General features: G+C 61.5%; 1 protein-coding gene across 3 annotated transcripts in view; it reads left to right on the top strand.

Moving 5' to 3' along the window:
* PPP2R2D (protein phosphatase 2 regulatory subunit Bdelta) overlaps window positions 1-9,638 on the top strand; it is a 41,609-nt gene extending 31,971 nt beyond the window's left edge. For 2 of the 3 annotated variants that reach the window (XM_045068517.1, XM_045068516.1), the window contains 4 exons: window positions 1,676-1,840; window positions 3,898-4,067; window positions 4,140-4,231; window positions 8,883-9,638. In XM_045068517.1, coding sequence (XP_044924452.1) covers window positions 1,676-1,840; window positions 3,898-4,067; window positions 4,140-4,231; window positions 8,883-9,162 — 707 coding nt within the window. In that variant the 3' untranslated portion in view covers window positions 9,163-9,638. The remainder of the gene's footprint in view (window positions 1-1,675; window positions 1,841-3,897; window positions 4,068-4,139; window positions 4,232-8,882) is intronic. The other variant, XM_045068518.1, reaches the window with a different exon arrangement.
* The last annotated feature ends 5,071 nt before the right edge of the window (window positions 9,639-14,709 follow it).

Below are 14,709 nucleotides of genomic sequence, written 5' to 3'. Positions count from 1 at the left end.
CACCCGGTGGCGATGAAGTTGCAAGCGCTCGGGGTGCCGAGGCCCGAGTTCAGCTCAACGACCTTAATGAGCATGGAGTCCCTCCGTCGCCCAGGCCTTCCTCTCCCTCTGCAAACCCGCACTCCTGGGGTGCTGCCTGTGGTCCTGTGGGACCCGAGAGCCCGTGGGTGCAGAGCTGTGTGCACAGGGCCCGGGGCACATCCGAAAGCTCCAGAGTTCCTTCCACTGGCCTCCTTGATTTCTGGGCCCGTCTTAGCCATCTGTCCCCCGGAGTCAGAATGCGGGTTTGCAGCCGCAGGGTTGGGTGTACACCCGGAGCCGCGCATGCACCTGTGGGCCTCAGTCCCTGGGACGTGAGCCGCAGAGGGCCGCGTGGGGGCCGCCTCTGGGCAGGCTTGGAGACGGGCGTTCCCACCGCCTCTGAGCGTCTATTTTAGCAGAACCCTGGACCTTCTTAAAATAACTTTACATCAATAGAACCAAAATAAGACCATCTTTAATTTATTTGATTATAGGTGAGTTGAAGTATATTCTGTTAATTTACTATTCATTAGTGTGAACTTTTTTTTTTACTACCCTTTGTGGGCTTTCTCCTTTTGGAATCTCATCATTTTTCTTTGTGTTTTGTGAGAACTCTGACTCATAAATGATTTATGTGCGCAGTCATATTTCTCGTTGTCTTTGCAAGACTCTGTCCCACGGTCATGTTTCAGTTGCCCTTCCTTGTGGCGACGTAGGTCATGGAACACACAGCGCTTTACTCCGCGCTTCTGTCAGCACCGTGACCCTCTGAGTGCCTTTCGCTCCGCTCCCGTGAATGCTCTGGCCGCGAGTCGTGCTGCTCCCCAAGGCTCGGGCCCCTCCCCTGCCCCCGTGCCGCTGCACCGGTCTGCGCACTGACCGCTGTCCCCTCAGCGCACCTCGGGCCGCAGGCCGTGCACTGGCCTGAGCGGGGGCCCTGCTCGGTCTGTCGAGGCGCTGGCCCGGCGGTGTCCTCATGGGCTGCTGCTCGTTGCTCCTCCCCGACCCTGCCAGGACCTCTGCTCTGGCACAGAAGGGCCCGTGAGCATCCCCGGGCCGGCTGCAGGGCTCCGGCCCCTCCAGGGCCACAGCCTGTGCTGTCTCATGTCCAGCGGCGAGCTATGGTGGCCCGGTTCCTGGTTCTTACACGTCTCAGTGGAAGGGCCCATCTGGACCCTGTTGCTCCATCCTGACCCAGAGCCAGAGCCAGATTCTGCTTTTTTTTTTTTTTTTAGTTGAATGATGTCTAAAGATGGCAGACTACAGGGTTAGCAGTGTTCTGACCGCTTGGAATGGGCTCTTCGTGGCAGATCAAGAAAAGATTCTTGAAAAAGCAGATTTTTGCAATCTGACAGTTCTTTTCTGTGTGTGATTTATGGATGGAAGTGTGGGATTTTTGCACAAGTGGCTGCTTGCTTCCTTTCGTTGTTTGCTTTATCAGACATGTCCGGTCTTGCTGGGAACGGCCTCCCACAGGACGCTGGAGGGCAGGCGGGGCGGTGGTGCGAGCCGCGCAGGGACCCAGCTTCTCTTCCTGGGCTCGCGTGCCGTGCGCGTCTGCGTCGGCCCTCGCGGTGGGGTGATGCGCACCAACGTTCCCTTGAACGTGGACCGAAGCCCGCCGAGCGCTCTGCCTTAACTGTGCGCCCAGCAGACATCGTGGACATCAAGCCCGTGAACATGGAGGAGCTGACGGAGGTGATCACCGCGGCCGAGTTCCACCCGCTGCAGTGCAACGTGTTCGTGTACAGCAGCAGCAAAGGGACCATCCGGCTGTGCGACATGCGCTCCTCGGCCCTGTGTGACAGACACTCCAAGTGTAAGTGCCCGAAAGGCTCCGTACGTCTCGCGTCGATGCCGTTTCCCGGACGCGAGACCATCTCCAGAGACTTCGTGTCTCTTCTGGGCTCCTCGTGCCCGCGCAGGCATAGGACCGGCTTTTGACCCTGAGTCCCCGGGTGGCCTCTGGTGGGCCCTTGCCGGCACCCGTGGACCATGAGGCTGTGCTCCCACGGACTCGCCGTCCGCTGTCCCCCGGGGGCAGCTGTAGTGTTCCTCCCGCTCAGAGTCTCTGGGCTTCGTCCCAGGACTCCCAGCCGAGAACCATCTGTTGCCTCTACCTCTGTGCATTAGGACCTCGGCAGGGGCTGCCGGAACGCACCTCACTCGCGACGGTTCTCAGCTGTCGGGACGGGCTCTGTTCGCGGTGACCTTTGCTGCCCTCGAAGCCCGTTCCCACAGGCGAAGCTCTAGCTGTAATCCTCTGAGCCTTGAAGTGTCTTCTAGGTGAGGACAGTTTCGTTTTCATGTTTAGCCGTAAAGAGCAGGCCCAGCCTTCTAGGAAACCGGAAGTGTGCGTGTCGCGCTTTGGGTCCCGTGGTGGGGACTAGGCTGTGACCGGGGACTCTGCTCACGCGTCCTCACGGTCCGTTGACCGGTCCCGGCAGCCTGTCCGAGGACGTGCCGTTGTCTTCATTGCCCACGACGCTCGCTCCGCTGGTGAAATCCATTCGCGGTCGTGGCGTCCAGAGTGGCTCCCACAGGACGCGTAGCGGCACCAGCAGGCCTGGCGCCCGTGTGTCGCTCTCCCCGCTTCTCAGCGGCCCCTCTGCCCCACGCGGTGTCCGCGGCCGACTGTTTCAGAGAGCCTCGTCTAGGACTCCCGCGGCCGCGGTGAGCCTCGTGCGGTGCCGGCCTGTGTCTGAAGAGAACGTTCTGTTGTTGTCCATAGTGGCGTCCGCCCAGTGGAGCTGGGACTGACCGCCCCACGATGACCAGTCGCACGCTCCACCGAACAAGCCAGCCGGGCGCGCCTTAATGCTCTCGAGTAAACCATTCTAGATACCAGAGTCGTTCTTGTCAGCGAAGTAACGGACTTGAGCGAATGTTTGTGCTGCCCCTGGCTGGCTTAAAATCCACTTGAGATGCGGAGCCGTTTCCGGGTTCCTGCATTTAAAAGAAAATAAAGCTAATGCAGCTTCGCAGGCGGACGGACGCACGCGGAGTCTCGGGAGCCACAGGCCTGACGGAGCAGTCAGGGCTCCGGTGTCGCCTCTGGGCTCCCGACCACGACGCAGGAGGAGGGCTGCTGAGCTTCCTCTGAGAAAGCGAAACTTGTGGGAGGAAGGAAGGTCTGCTAAGGAGGCGCCTGGCGTCTTCCGGAAAGTAGTAGTTTGGTTTGGTTACGCGGAGCTTGACTCCTGAACAGCAGAGACGGATCCCTTTCCTGACAGGCTTTGGTATATGGGACCCGTTCTGGAGGTCACTGTCCAGTCCTGGGGTTCCTAGGTGACGCTGCTTTTGTCTTCCTGTGGTGTGGACGGGACAGGTCTGCATGAGGCTCGCTAGGGCCTGCGCTGCTCGGACACGCTGGTGCCGTGGTCAGCACAGGGTCTTGACCAAAAGGCACGTCGGACTGTCCTGAGGGGCTTTTCCAGGCCACAGCCGAGGGCCCGTGTGTCTGGTGCTGTCCCTTAGCAGTAACTGGCACTGGGACGTGGCATCTAAGTCTCTTAAGCTCGGCAGTTGACGTACCAGAAAGAGGAGAAGCGTGAGTGCTGTGTGGTCTGCAGCTCCCTGGGCTCCCCAGAGAGGGCCTAGGGACTTAAAACGGGGTTTGTTCTCTGGGTTTGTTGTTTTGGGAGGCGGGGGGTGGGGGTGTTGGTTTGGTTTTGTTGTTTATTTTAGAGCGCGAGTGAGCAGGGCCAGGGGCAGAGGGAGACGGGGAGAGGGTCCCAAGCAGACTCCGCTGAGCGCAGAGCCCCGCATGGGGCTTGATCCCACGACCCTGAGCTGAAATCACTTGGCCAGCTCTGCCACCCAGGCGTTCCCGCGTTGCCTGGTTTTTAAACAGAAGCTGAAAACTTTGTTTTTCAGTTTTTGAAGAGCCTGAAGACCCCAGCAGTAGGTCCTTCTTCTCAGAAATCATCTCCTCCATCTCCGACGTAAAATTCAGCCACAGCGGTCGGTACATGATGACCCGGGACTACCTGTCGGTGAAGGTGTGGGACCTCAACATGGAGAGCCGGCCCGTGGAGACCCACCAGGTGAGGCCGCCGCGCAGGGAGGGCGCCACAGCTGCGCACGGCGCTTTCTGACTTTGCTGTGGTTTCCTCAAGGTGCACGAGTACCTGCGAAGCAAGCTTTGTTCTCTGTACGAAAACGACTGCATCTTCGACAAGTTCGAGTGCTGCTGGAGCGGTTCAGACAGGTGGGGCGCGCGTCCTGGAGGAGCGGCCTGGGGGCTGCCGGGCTGTGCCGTCCGGGCTGCCTGCCTGCTGAGCGGCAGGTTCGAGGCAGAGATGGGGCATCTGAACAGCTGTCCCCTCACTCACGACCCCGTCCTTACTCGGTGCACAGAGCACTACAGTTCCTTTTGGCTGTTTTTAAAATACTTAAAATGCTTCTTAAATATTTCAAAATAATTTTTATTGTCTTATTTCCAAGATGAGTGAGAAGGGCTTAGCGCTGAGCGTGTGCGATGGCCACGTTCCAGTCCGCCTTTTCTTGGGGAGGGAGGAAGGGAACTGCTCTCCGAGTTCACTGGCGGGGCAGCCGGCCTGAAGTCCCAGTGGCCTTGACGAGGCGGTGGCTCTGGTGTCTCGTGGTTCATTTCGTGCGCGTCCTTTGAGGAGGGCAGTAGCCGCAGTACTGTCGAGGCCGTGTCTTCGATCTCCCACAACACGGTGCGGCTGGTGCTGGAAGGAGACTGTCATCGTCCCTAGAAGTACAGGTGGGGCCTCCCCGTGACGTGAGCGGCAGAGGCCTGTGCTGCTGGCCAGGCCGCCACAGATCTCTGCACGTGGGTCATGGAGCGCACGTGAGCGAGGGAGAGTGCGCGACGGCCGGACGAAGAGACGGGAAGCAGAAGGTCCGGGAACCTGGGGTGCCAGGCTGGCCTGGGGTGCCAGGCTGGCCTGGGGACATCTGATCCCAGGACCCTGCTGGCTCGGGTTTCACAGTGGAGGGCTGGTGGGCGTCAAGAAGCCTTGGGTCCGCACAGTGCGCGCGGGCAGTGAGACCCTCAGGGATTATGGAAACGGCATCATCCATCCTTGTGCAGATGGGAGTCCTGAGGGAAATGTGCCCGAGACCCTGGCAGCTGGGAGCAGCACAGAAGTGCCCGGAGATGTGGAACCGTCGGCCGGCCCTCCCTCCCAGGATGGGGCATTTGTGTCTGGACCGGCCGCGGGACCTGGAAAAGTTAACTGAGGAGTCAAGCCCTACAGAGCGGGCAGGATTCTGGGCTTCGGGAAGGGCAACCACTTCAGGTCCCGCCTTCTTGTCACGCCGACCGCCACCTCTCCGTGTTGCGTGGGCACTGCGGCAGACGCGAGCCTGCGGGGGCAGAGGCAGAGCACCGGGCTGTACCCGCCCCGGCAAACAGTGCGCGCCTCATGCGGGCATCCGTCTCCCAAGGCCCTGGCAGCAACACCAGGGCCCTGGGCAGGGCCACACAAGCAGTGGGGTTGGGGTCCCGACCAGCACGCGCGCAGCTCCGACAGAGAGAGGCTGCACGCCTGCGCTCGGACACTGCGGGGCCCTGGCGCCCGGCCTGGGAGAGAGCACTCCAGCGTTGCGCTGTCGGCAAACCCACCGATGACCTGGCGGTGTGCCTTGCCCAGCACCCCCGGACTCGGGATTTCCGCCGATGAAAATCCGTTAGATGCGAACATATAGATGAGAAGTACCAAGTACACACGGAGCTGCTGGGAACCAGTCAGAAACAGCAACGGAGCTTCCCCTCTGAGGAGTCCGATCCCGGAGCGTAAGCTGCAGGGCGTAAGAGTTGAACGCTGGAGATGTTTTCAGGTCATCGGAAGGAATCCTGAGAGCCCTAAATATGACGTAGGAAATTCGTAAAGGAATCAAACAGGACTTCTAGAAACGAAAAGCGCAGTGGTTGAAAATGGCTGTGGACTTGGTAGGAGACCCAGAGTAGGAAGAGAGACCTTGGGTTTTCGAACTGAGCCGCATCAGAGGGGCCCCAACGTGCCTCTGGAGTGTGGCCAGTGGGACCCGTGGAAGGTCAGGAGCACCGGGGCCCGGGGGCTGGGGGGGTACCGGGCAGATTGCAGATGCGTGCCCAGGAGTGCCTGTACCGCAGCCAGATCGGGGTTTCTGGTAGCTGATGGGAGAGTGAACGCGTGGATTCAGGAGGCGCAGAAACCGCCCCACCCCCGTGTCAGAACGAAACCACAGGTACCCGATGCAGAGACCGTGAAAACAGCCGTGGACAGCCCGACACGCTACTTTGGAGAACAGACGGTCCGGCTGAGAGCGGCCCGCTCCGCGCAGCAGGTGGACGCAGCAGGTGGACGGTGCGCCGCGGCCCTCGTGCTCGCGCCAGCACGTGAGGCGTGTGTCGAGATGGGGATCGCTCAGAACGCGTGTGCGACAAGCTGCTTTCAGGTGGAGAGCAGTTCACCCTCACGGGGAGCTCACGAGACGGGGGTGCGCCCCCCGGAAGGGACGCCATCGAAAGCAGCCGCGGCTGGCCCCAGCCCTGTGAGCAAAGCTGAGGAGCGTGGACGCTGAATGAGTCACTAGTCTCGGTCGTCCGTGTTGGGGGGACAGTTACGGCTCTCCCTCAGCCGGAGGGAGCAAGCTGAGTGTTGCAGGGACGGGGCCAGAGCCGTGGCAGCGCCGCGCGCTGTGAGCCCGGGTCCAGGTGGCGGCGGTGTTGGAGCGTCAGCGGCGTCTCCCGGGCCGATGGACACACGCTGGGCACGGCGGTGAAGGCGAAACCCGCACGAGCAGAGAAGTACGGCTGCTCCAGAGGGAAGCGTCCAGACTCTGCACAGGAGTCCCGGTCGGTAGGACAGTGACAGCTCAGGAATGGGAGTTAATAGAAATGGGAAGAAAATGGATAAAAATGCTCATTTTCATTAGGAGACAGCAGGTCAGAGTGACCAGGATGCCACCCCAGAGCTCTCACGACAACAGCGATGTCGGGCAGGCTGGGGGCCGGAGGCCGATGACCGTGGTCCTCTGGAGACTGGCAGGGCCCGCGTGCGTCCGTAAAGCCGCACAGGCAGGGAGAGCTGTTGAGAGACAGGAGCGAGCGAGCATCTGACGGAGCCCCAGTGCCCGTGTCGGGTGAGGGGCAGGGAACGGGTCTTCTCGTGACCTGCGACAGGAAGAGCCGTAGATGGCCTCACAAGGATACAGACCGGACAAAGCTTTTGGAAGACGACGACCCGATGGCTTCTGTGTCTCGTAGAGCGCACGAGATGGATGTGTTGTTAAGAATGTGTAACTGTTTGACACGTAAACATGTCCCGGAATGATCCTGTCCTGCTCTGAGGACTCACCGTCCTGCTGGGGGCCCCGGGTGGGGACCCGTCTTTCTGGACCCAGCGGGCGGTGGCCTGTGGGTAGGTGGACAGTCCGTGTATTTTTCTTTATGCCTCTTGGTCTGTCCGAAACACTGAAATGTTCCCTTAAGTCTCCCACCCCAGGAACGCCGGAGAACTTTCCAGGAGCACTGCCTGTTCTTTCCTCCCTGCAAACCCTCCCCTGCCTTCTGGCCGGGAAGCCCCTGCGGAGGGATGCTGTGGCACGAGGGGGGACCTGCCCTCCGCCCGGGGCTGTGCTGTCCCTGGCACCGCCTGGCTGTGCTCAGGTTGTCCAGCAGCAGAAATGGACATACCACTTGTTCCCGAGTCTGCTTTGTCCCAGCAAACAGGGTGACACCTGGCCAACTGCTCGGGAGGGTGGTCGTCTGTGTGGTTTGGGTCACTGGACCAGTGTGGCTGGGGACGCCGCCTTTCCTGCTCCCGTGCGAGCACGGTGGTCAGAGCAGCCGGGGTCCGGGGTCTGCCGCGGTCGGTCCGCCGTGGGTTCTGCCAGGCACGAGACAGCGGGCCCTGAGGGAGTCTCCCGCCCTCTGTGTTCCCAGGAAGTGCGGCTTCCCGAGCGCGCACGGCAGCTCCCCGTGGGCACACCCCGCTCAGCCTTCCCTGCCGGTATCTGGCCCGAGGCTGAGCTGGCGAGTGTCCCCGGCTGGGCGCTCCCGGGGCTCGAGATCAGAGTGGTCTCGGAGTTGAGCCTGTTCTCTGCGTGCGGTTTAGTCAGACCCCGGGGGGTTCGCCCGCGGTCAGGGTCAGCGGCCGGCCGTGCGCGATCAGACGGCCGGCTGCGGGGTCTGCAGTGGGGCTCGTCCTAAAGCCGTGGGCCAAATCATGGCAACACGGGCTGTGGGCCATTTTCCTCTCAGTTTTATAGAAAAAGACCAGAAGTTTCAACCTGTGTAACACATGTTTTGACTATAGAAACGGAAGCCGTTAGCGTTAATGCTGGAGACCCGCACTGAGGTCTGGGACTTCTCCTCGTGTTCCTCTTGCTTCCTGTGAAGTGACTTCGACATCCGAATGCGTCACGGACTGTTCAAGCAGCCGTGTGTTGTGCTGGGACGAGTCTGACTGGCGTCCCCTGCGGCAGAGTCGCAGACGCTCCAGACCTGAAAACAAACACACTGTGACTGTGTTCTTTTACTTTTTTAAAAACGCATTAGCGTGCGGCCCCTGGCTGGCTGCGTCAGGAGAGCGTGGGACTCCTGTCTCCGGGCTGTGAGTTGGAGCCGCACGTTGGGTGTGGAGATCACTAAAAAAACAAAAAGGTGTAATGAAAAGTGTGACGGTTCTTTTTTCCTTTTCTCGTCTGTACTGCTTTTTGCCGACGTGATTGTGCGTTCCCCGTTGAGCAGGACGTTTCCCCTGCATGTCTCCCCGGCCCATCCGTAGTGCCGTTTGCTCTAGAAAGGTCTTGTCCGGGAGGGGGGTGAGGGCAGGGGCCCGCGCGGCCGGGTGCCGAGCGCTTCCTCCTTGACGGGCGTTGCTCTCTCTTCTTGTCCCGAGCAGCGCGATCATGACGGGGTCCTACAACAACTTCTTCAGGATGTTCGATCGCAACACGCGGAGGGACGTCACGCTGGAAGCCTCCCGGGAGAACAGTAAGCCTCGAGCCTGCTTAAAGCCTCGGAAGGTGTGTGCGGGCGGGAAGAGGAGGAAGGACGAGATGAGCGTGGACAGTCTGGACTTCAACAAGAAGATCCTGCACACGGCCTGGCACCCGGCGGAGAACGTCATCGCCGTGGCCGCCACCAACAACCTGTACATCTTCCAGGACAAAGTCAACTAAGGAAGCCGGCGCGGGGACTGGGCCCGGCCGCCTTCTCCGAGGAGGGGCCTGTCCTCCCCGTGAGGAGCAGGCGGTGCTGCCCGCTCCCCTTCGCAGGCTGGAGGGGCGGCCGCTGCTCCGCGGAGCCCCGCTCAGCGCGCGGCGGGTGGACAGTGCTCAGTAAAGGCCGTTCCTCCAGATCGTGTATTTATTCAGTCTGAGCCTTCCCTTCCGGTTCGCAGGCCGAAAGGTTAACGCCCAAGAGGAAAGTTGTCTGACGGAACATCTCTTATTCTGAGACTCTTACCCCCCGGCTCCCCCGTCACACTCGGGCCTTCACACGCGCCCCGTCCTCCGAGCCCGGGGGGCCCTGCCGAGGGCGTGGTTCCCCGAGCAGGTCCCGCAGCTTTTTACCCCCCACACCTGTACCTGCCATCACAGCCTCGGGTGTGACCACCGAATAAAACAACACACTATAAAAGTGGTTTTAAATCCGAGATCAGTATCGGCCTTTTCTTTGCTCGTTGCACATCATGAGATTCTGCAGATTCGCGCTTTGGAGCAAGGGCACAGCTTCTGTCCCTGGCTGGCAGATGGCGGCTCTTGGGCTGGGAGCCCGTCCGTCCCAAACTCAAAGTCTGTTTTATTTCTGTGGAAATGGTGCAGGTAATGCGCCCGGTAAGGTCTGTGCGAAGCCTGGCCCCGGCCCTGGCCCCCGGAGAGAGCCGCGAGCAGCACCGTCGCTGCCCTGAGGGGACACGTCTGGGTCCCACAGCGCCTCCGTTCACAGCGGGGACGTGGACGTGCTTTGTTTCTAAGCCTTTTCAAAGAGGACTTGTGGGAGGGACGTTCTTCCTGCGAACTGCCGGGATCCCGCGCACGCTGGCCTTCTGGCTGCTTCCCAAGCCCGTGTGTGACGCCATCACTGCCTTGGGGGTGGGTTTTTTAAGCAGGATCTTTGATACCAGAAATGAGCATTTCCCAAGACAATACAGACATGTGCCAGGGCCAAGTGACTGGACCTTACTGGGATTCCACACACGGCCCTAGTCACAGTGTCCTCCAGGGGACAGGAGCGCCCGGCCACATGCGCTGGTCTTGAAATTTTGAGGCGTATCTTGATTGTGAACGCCACCTGTTAGGACAGAGACCTTCGTGGGGAGCGTGCGCTCGCACCCTGAGTTAACGTTCACAGAATGCCACTTTAATACACGCCGAGTTAGAAACTTCCCCATAATTCTCACGGTGTGTCCGTTGCTGGCAGTGACCGAGCCGAGGTGCGCAGCTCTGCAAGGACTCGCCCGCCCTGGTCCTTCGGGAAAGTGCTGGTGGGACGGAGCCTCCGCGTCAGCTGGCGGAAAGGCGTGACGAGTTGTCAGTGTTGAACCGGATTCGGCTGTGTGTTGGGGCCCGCCGTCACCCGGGGGCCCCCGCGGAGGGCAGTGCTGCGCCTGCGGCCGCCACGGCACTCCCCGTCCTCGGTCACGGTTACAGACGCCGTCTCTGTTCCTGGAAGTGAGCTGTGTGAACGGTTTCATTCTTAGAATTCTGTGCTGCTCTTTTCCTCGAAGCTTTCACGTTCTCCAGGCTGGGGGCCGGCGTCGGGGTGAATACGCTTTATTCGTGTGCGGATTTACACACGCTTTTTTTGTTTTGTTTCTTTGTTTTAAAGAAAAATCGAGCTTCTGATAAGCTAGTGTGAGATTCAGGAGCCTGGTGGTCAGCCGTCCTCAAATCACCGGCACTTGCAGTGTGACGACAGCAAAGGCCACGGCTCTGCCCGCTCTCGGAGGAGCTAAGCGGCCCCGAGTCCGCAGTCGGAGGCTGTGTGCCCCGCAACCCCAGGCAGCCCCCCTGGGCGTCCCTGGCAGCCGGGCTGAGCCGGGGGCTCTGCTGGTCCACGGTGTGCTCAGGAGGACTCGTCTGCAAGTCTTTGCTGAAGGGGGTTGAAGAGGGTCCGGAATCGCACTTGGACTTCTCTCAGACCCGTGCCCTGTGCACGGAGGAGCCGGAGCCCTGACCCGGTCGGCCTGGGTGACGGCGACGACTCGGCTCCGGAGGGGAAGGAGCGGCAGGCCCCTGCCATCCGGAGGAGGTCGGTCCTCGTGCAGAGCCCCGGTCTGAGGTGGGGGCTGCCCGAGGACCCTGCCAGGCGTGTGAGGCGGCGACAGAACCATCATTCCCCTTACGGCCTGGGTCGGGCGCTCCGGCCGCCTAGTGTAGCAAGTCCAGAAAAGTCTCGCGTAAGCTGGTGTGAAAACCAACCAAGACCCAGACCTTGGCCTTCCCGGGGCAGAGAAGGCGGCCGCCGGGGCCCCAGACGGCAGCCTCCAGGCCTCAGCCTGCTGAGCCCGAGTTCCTCCGCTCGCTGGGCCGGACCGACCGCATGCTCTGCTCACACCTGCCTGGCCGGCCTCCACCCTGCTTGCCGTGGGTCCCGCCCTCGGTGCAAAGGGGCTCCTTTGTGCCCAGGGCAGGGAGCACCCCAGGAGTCTCTGCCCGGTCTGGGGTCAGGACAACACGTGGGTAAAAGGCAGCCCTCCCCCCCCCGACACGGGGCTGTCACAGGCAGCCATGGGGTGTCGCCAGCCTGGGCGCAGATCCCGGGGGTACGCACCCCTTCCCCTCGGCCAGCAGTTCCCCCCACACCAGTCTGCTGGGGGTCCAGGTGGATACCCGGTGGCACATGGTCGCGGTGGGGGCTCTGGCCTTCACACTGGGCCTCTGGGCCCCACACTGCAGCCCCCGGAGCTGGCGAGGGGCGGGTGCGTATGGGATGCGGAGCGCGTGCACGCGGTGGAGCTGAGGGCCCGGGGCGACGAGCAGAAGAATGTGTGGAGGGGGGTCCGCTGGGCCTGGTGTCCGCCAGCCCCATCTGCACCTCGTCTGGCAGCGCGTCCCTGTCCTCAGAGCGTGAGTGCCGGTTGCGTCCCAGCACCAGGGGCCCAGGGCAGGCAGCTGCCCCTTGGCTGGGAGTCTGGGCTGCTGCCACGTGGGACCAGCCGGCCCGTCCTTCCTGTCCTGCCTCAGGGGGTACTCCTCCCCCGAACACTGGCCCGCGTTCATTCTCGGCCCCCTGCCATCGAGGATGGCGGAGCCGGTGACACCACCGTTTCTCTGATGGCCCCGTACCCGGTAAGTCCCCGACAGAGCCCCTACCCGCGCGGATCTGCACACGTGTTCTGTGGAAGATCCCTCCAGGCCGCACACTCTGGGGCGCGTCGCTGGCACCCTGGGGGCACCGCCGACAGCCTGCTCCTGGCCTGGGTCCGTGGCTATGCGGGCGGCCACTGGAGCGCACAGGGCCCGGAGGTGTGGGGACAGCGCTGCCCCCATGGGGTGCTCCCTGGTAGCCTCACACCCTCCCCAGGCTGTCCGGTGCATCTCTGAGAGTTCCTGAGACAGTCCGCTTGTCTGCCCCAGAGGTCTTGGTCAGGGTCTCTGCAGATCTTGAGATGTCTTTGAAAATGTGTGTTCCGTGGGGGTGAGGAGCAGGAATTTGTCGTTATTCCAAGAACTTTCAGAGGAAAAGTACATTCTCTGAAATCGAAGTATTTTAATGCAGTGTGATTCTATGGTTCTTGTTAGAAATGGTGATTTCCTTTTTTTTCAATCGAGGTACCGTGAATAGAGACCAGTTTCAGGGGGACATGACCGCTGTCTGCTCACCACAGCGACCGGTCGGCGTCCGTCCCGACGCTCACGGAACGCCGGTTCCTGTGCTGAGAACCGCTCAGAGCTGCTCCCGTCGGAGCTTCCAGGTGCTGTAGCCCCACGCCCCGACTTCCGTCCCCGCGGCTTTGGTGTGTGGCTGGACGGCGGAGCCTTCTCGCTCCTTCCGCCCGTCTCTGCCGCCCGACTCCGCTCTGGCGGCCACCAGCCCCGCCTGCGTCCATGAGCCTGATGGTGGGTTTGTTCTTACATCCCACGTCGGGGGGCGCCCGGGGGGCTCCGTCCGTGAAGCGGCTTCGGCTCAGGTCCTGATCTCAGGGCCCTGGGAGGGAGCCCTGTGGGGGCTCTCGGCTCAGCAGGGGGTCTGCTTCTCCCCCTGCCCCTCCCCTGCCCGCGGGCTCTCCGCCTCTCAGATAACATCTTAGAGAACAAACAGGAGATCCACATGTAGGTGAGCTCGGGCGGTCCCGATTTCGACCACTGGGCACCAGGGCATCGAGGTCCGTCCATGCTGGAAATGAAGGAAATGGCCCATTTCCTGCTGTTCTGCGGCTGCATCGTATTTCTGAGTGTGTGCGAGACACGGAGCGCACATTTAATCCATTTAAGGTGAACACTTAGGCTATTTCCCAATTTGGGCTGTTGGATGCACCGCTGTGAACCGGGTGGGGTGTAGCGTCCGATCAGAGCGCTGCTTGCTTCTGCGCACGGGCAGGGGCCTGGGCCGCGGCACATCGGTCTTCACCGGCCGGAGGAGCCTGCCGGCACACGCGCGTGGAGGGCTGGGACTCAGGACCGTGAGCGGCTCCAGGTGCCCCGTCCGCATCCCCCACCGGCTAGGACCCGCCCCTTCCTGGCCGCCCTGTGCCGTCTGCGGTCCACCTCCCCTGCCCCACGAGGGTGCCTCCTTTAGGAGTCAAGTGTCCCTCCTGGCTTTCCAGGTTGAATCCCTTTGAGAACGTTGGTTTCAGTGATGGATTCTGGCTGTGAAGCATCGCTGGGGTTCTGAGTCACGGAAAAGGCATTAAGCCTTCTAGTCCGCCTCCCCTCCCTACCCGCCAGCACCCCTGCCCCCCGGCAGCAGCCGGTCTCCCGCACTTCCAGGTCTGTCCGTCCTTCCCAGGTGAGTTCTAGTCCCTTCCGCGCGGTTCTGCACAGACAACAGCACACCAGATGTGTTTTTTCAAATACTTTTTGTTCACCGGCTGCAGCTAGGGTTAGGCTCCTCTTCTCCATGGTGTGGTTAGTATCCACTGGGCAGCGTCTGATGCCAGAAGGCCCGTGTCCGAGCTGGGCCGCCTTCCCCAGGCAGCCTCTCCCCGAGGCGCTCGGAGTCCCTGGGAGCGCAGCTGGCCTAGAGCACACCCCCGCCTCCCGCTATCCGAGCAGGCCGGTCCCCGGAAGGGAACTCAGGGACACCGACCCGCCGAAACGTGGCGGCCATGCTCCAGCTGCCGGCCACCAGCTGTGGTGCCCATTTCTTGGAGAACCAGCACACCCCAGAAATCCCCGTTTGTTGAGACCTCTTGGTCCTTTTGAGAAGCCTCACGGGGCTGCAGCACGGGAGCCCCGTGGCATGTGCACCCGACCAGCTGCGCATACGCACTGCGCCACCACGGAGCATGTTACTGGACACGCTCCTGTAGGTTGTCAGGCCTCCAGAGGTTCATCTTCAGGACAGATTCCTACGAGTGGGTCACCGGTCAGAAGGAGCGAGCAGGTGGGCTTTCCAGGTGCCTGATTTCTCTCCAGAGCCGTAGCCTCCTCTGCTCCCAGTGCCCCACTGGACCTTGCAGGTGTCTGGACCAGAAACCGCATTCAGGATGACCAGCTCTGTGGCCGGATTCCTTAACATAATCCGAGCACGTGCACTTGCTCAGTGAATTCAGCGGTAAG

The sequence above is a fragment of the Mustela putorius genome, unplaced genomic scaffold, assembly GCF_011764305.1.
Source record: "Mustela putorius furo isolate JIRA1106 unplaced genomic scaffold, ASM1176430v1.1 tig00003909_pilon_pilon_pilon, whole genome shotgun sequence".
Classification (NCBI taxonomy): Eukaryota; Metazoa; Chordata; class Mammalia; order Carnivora; family Mustelidae; genus Mustela; species Mustela putorius.
This window is presented reverse-complemented; position numbering and strand designations above follow the sequence as displayed.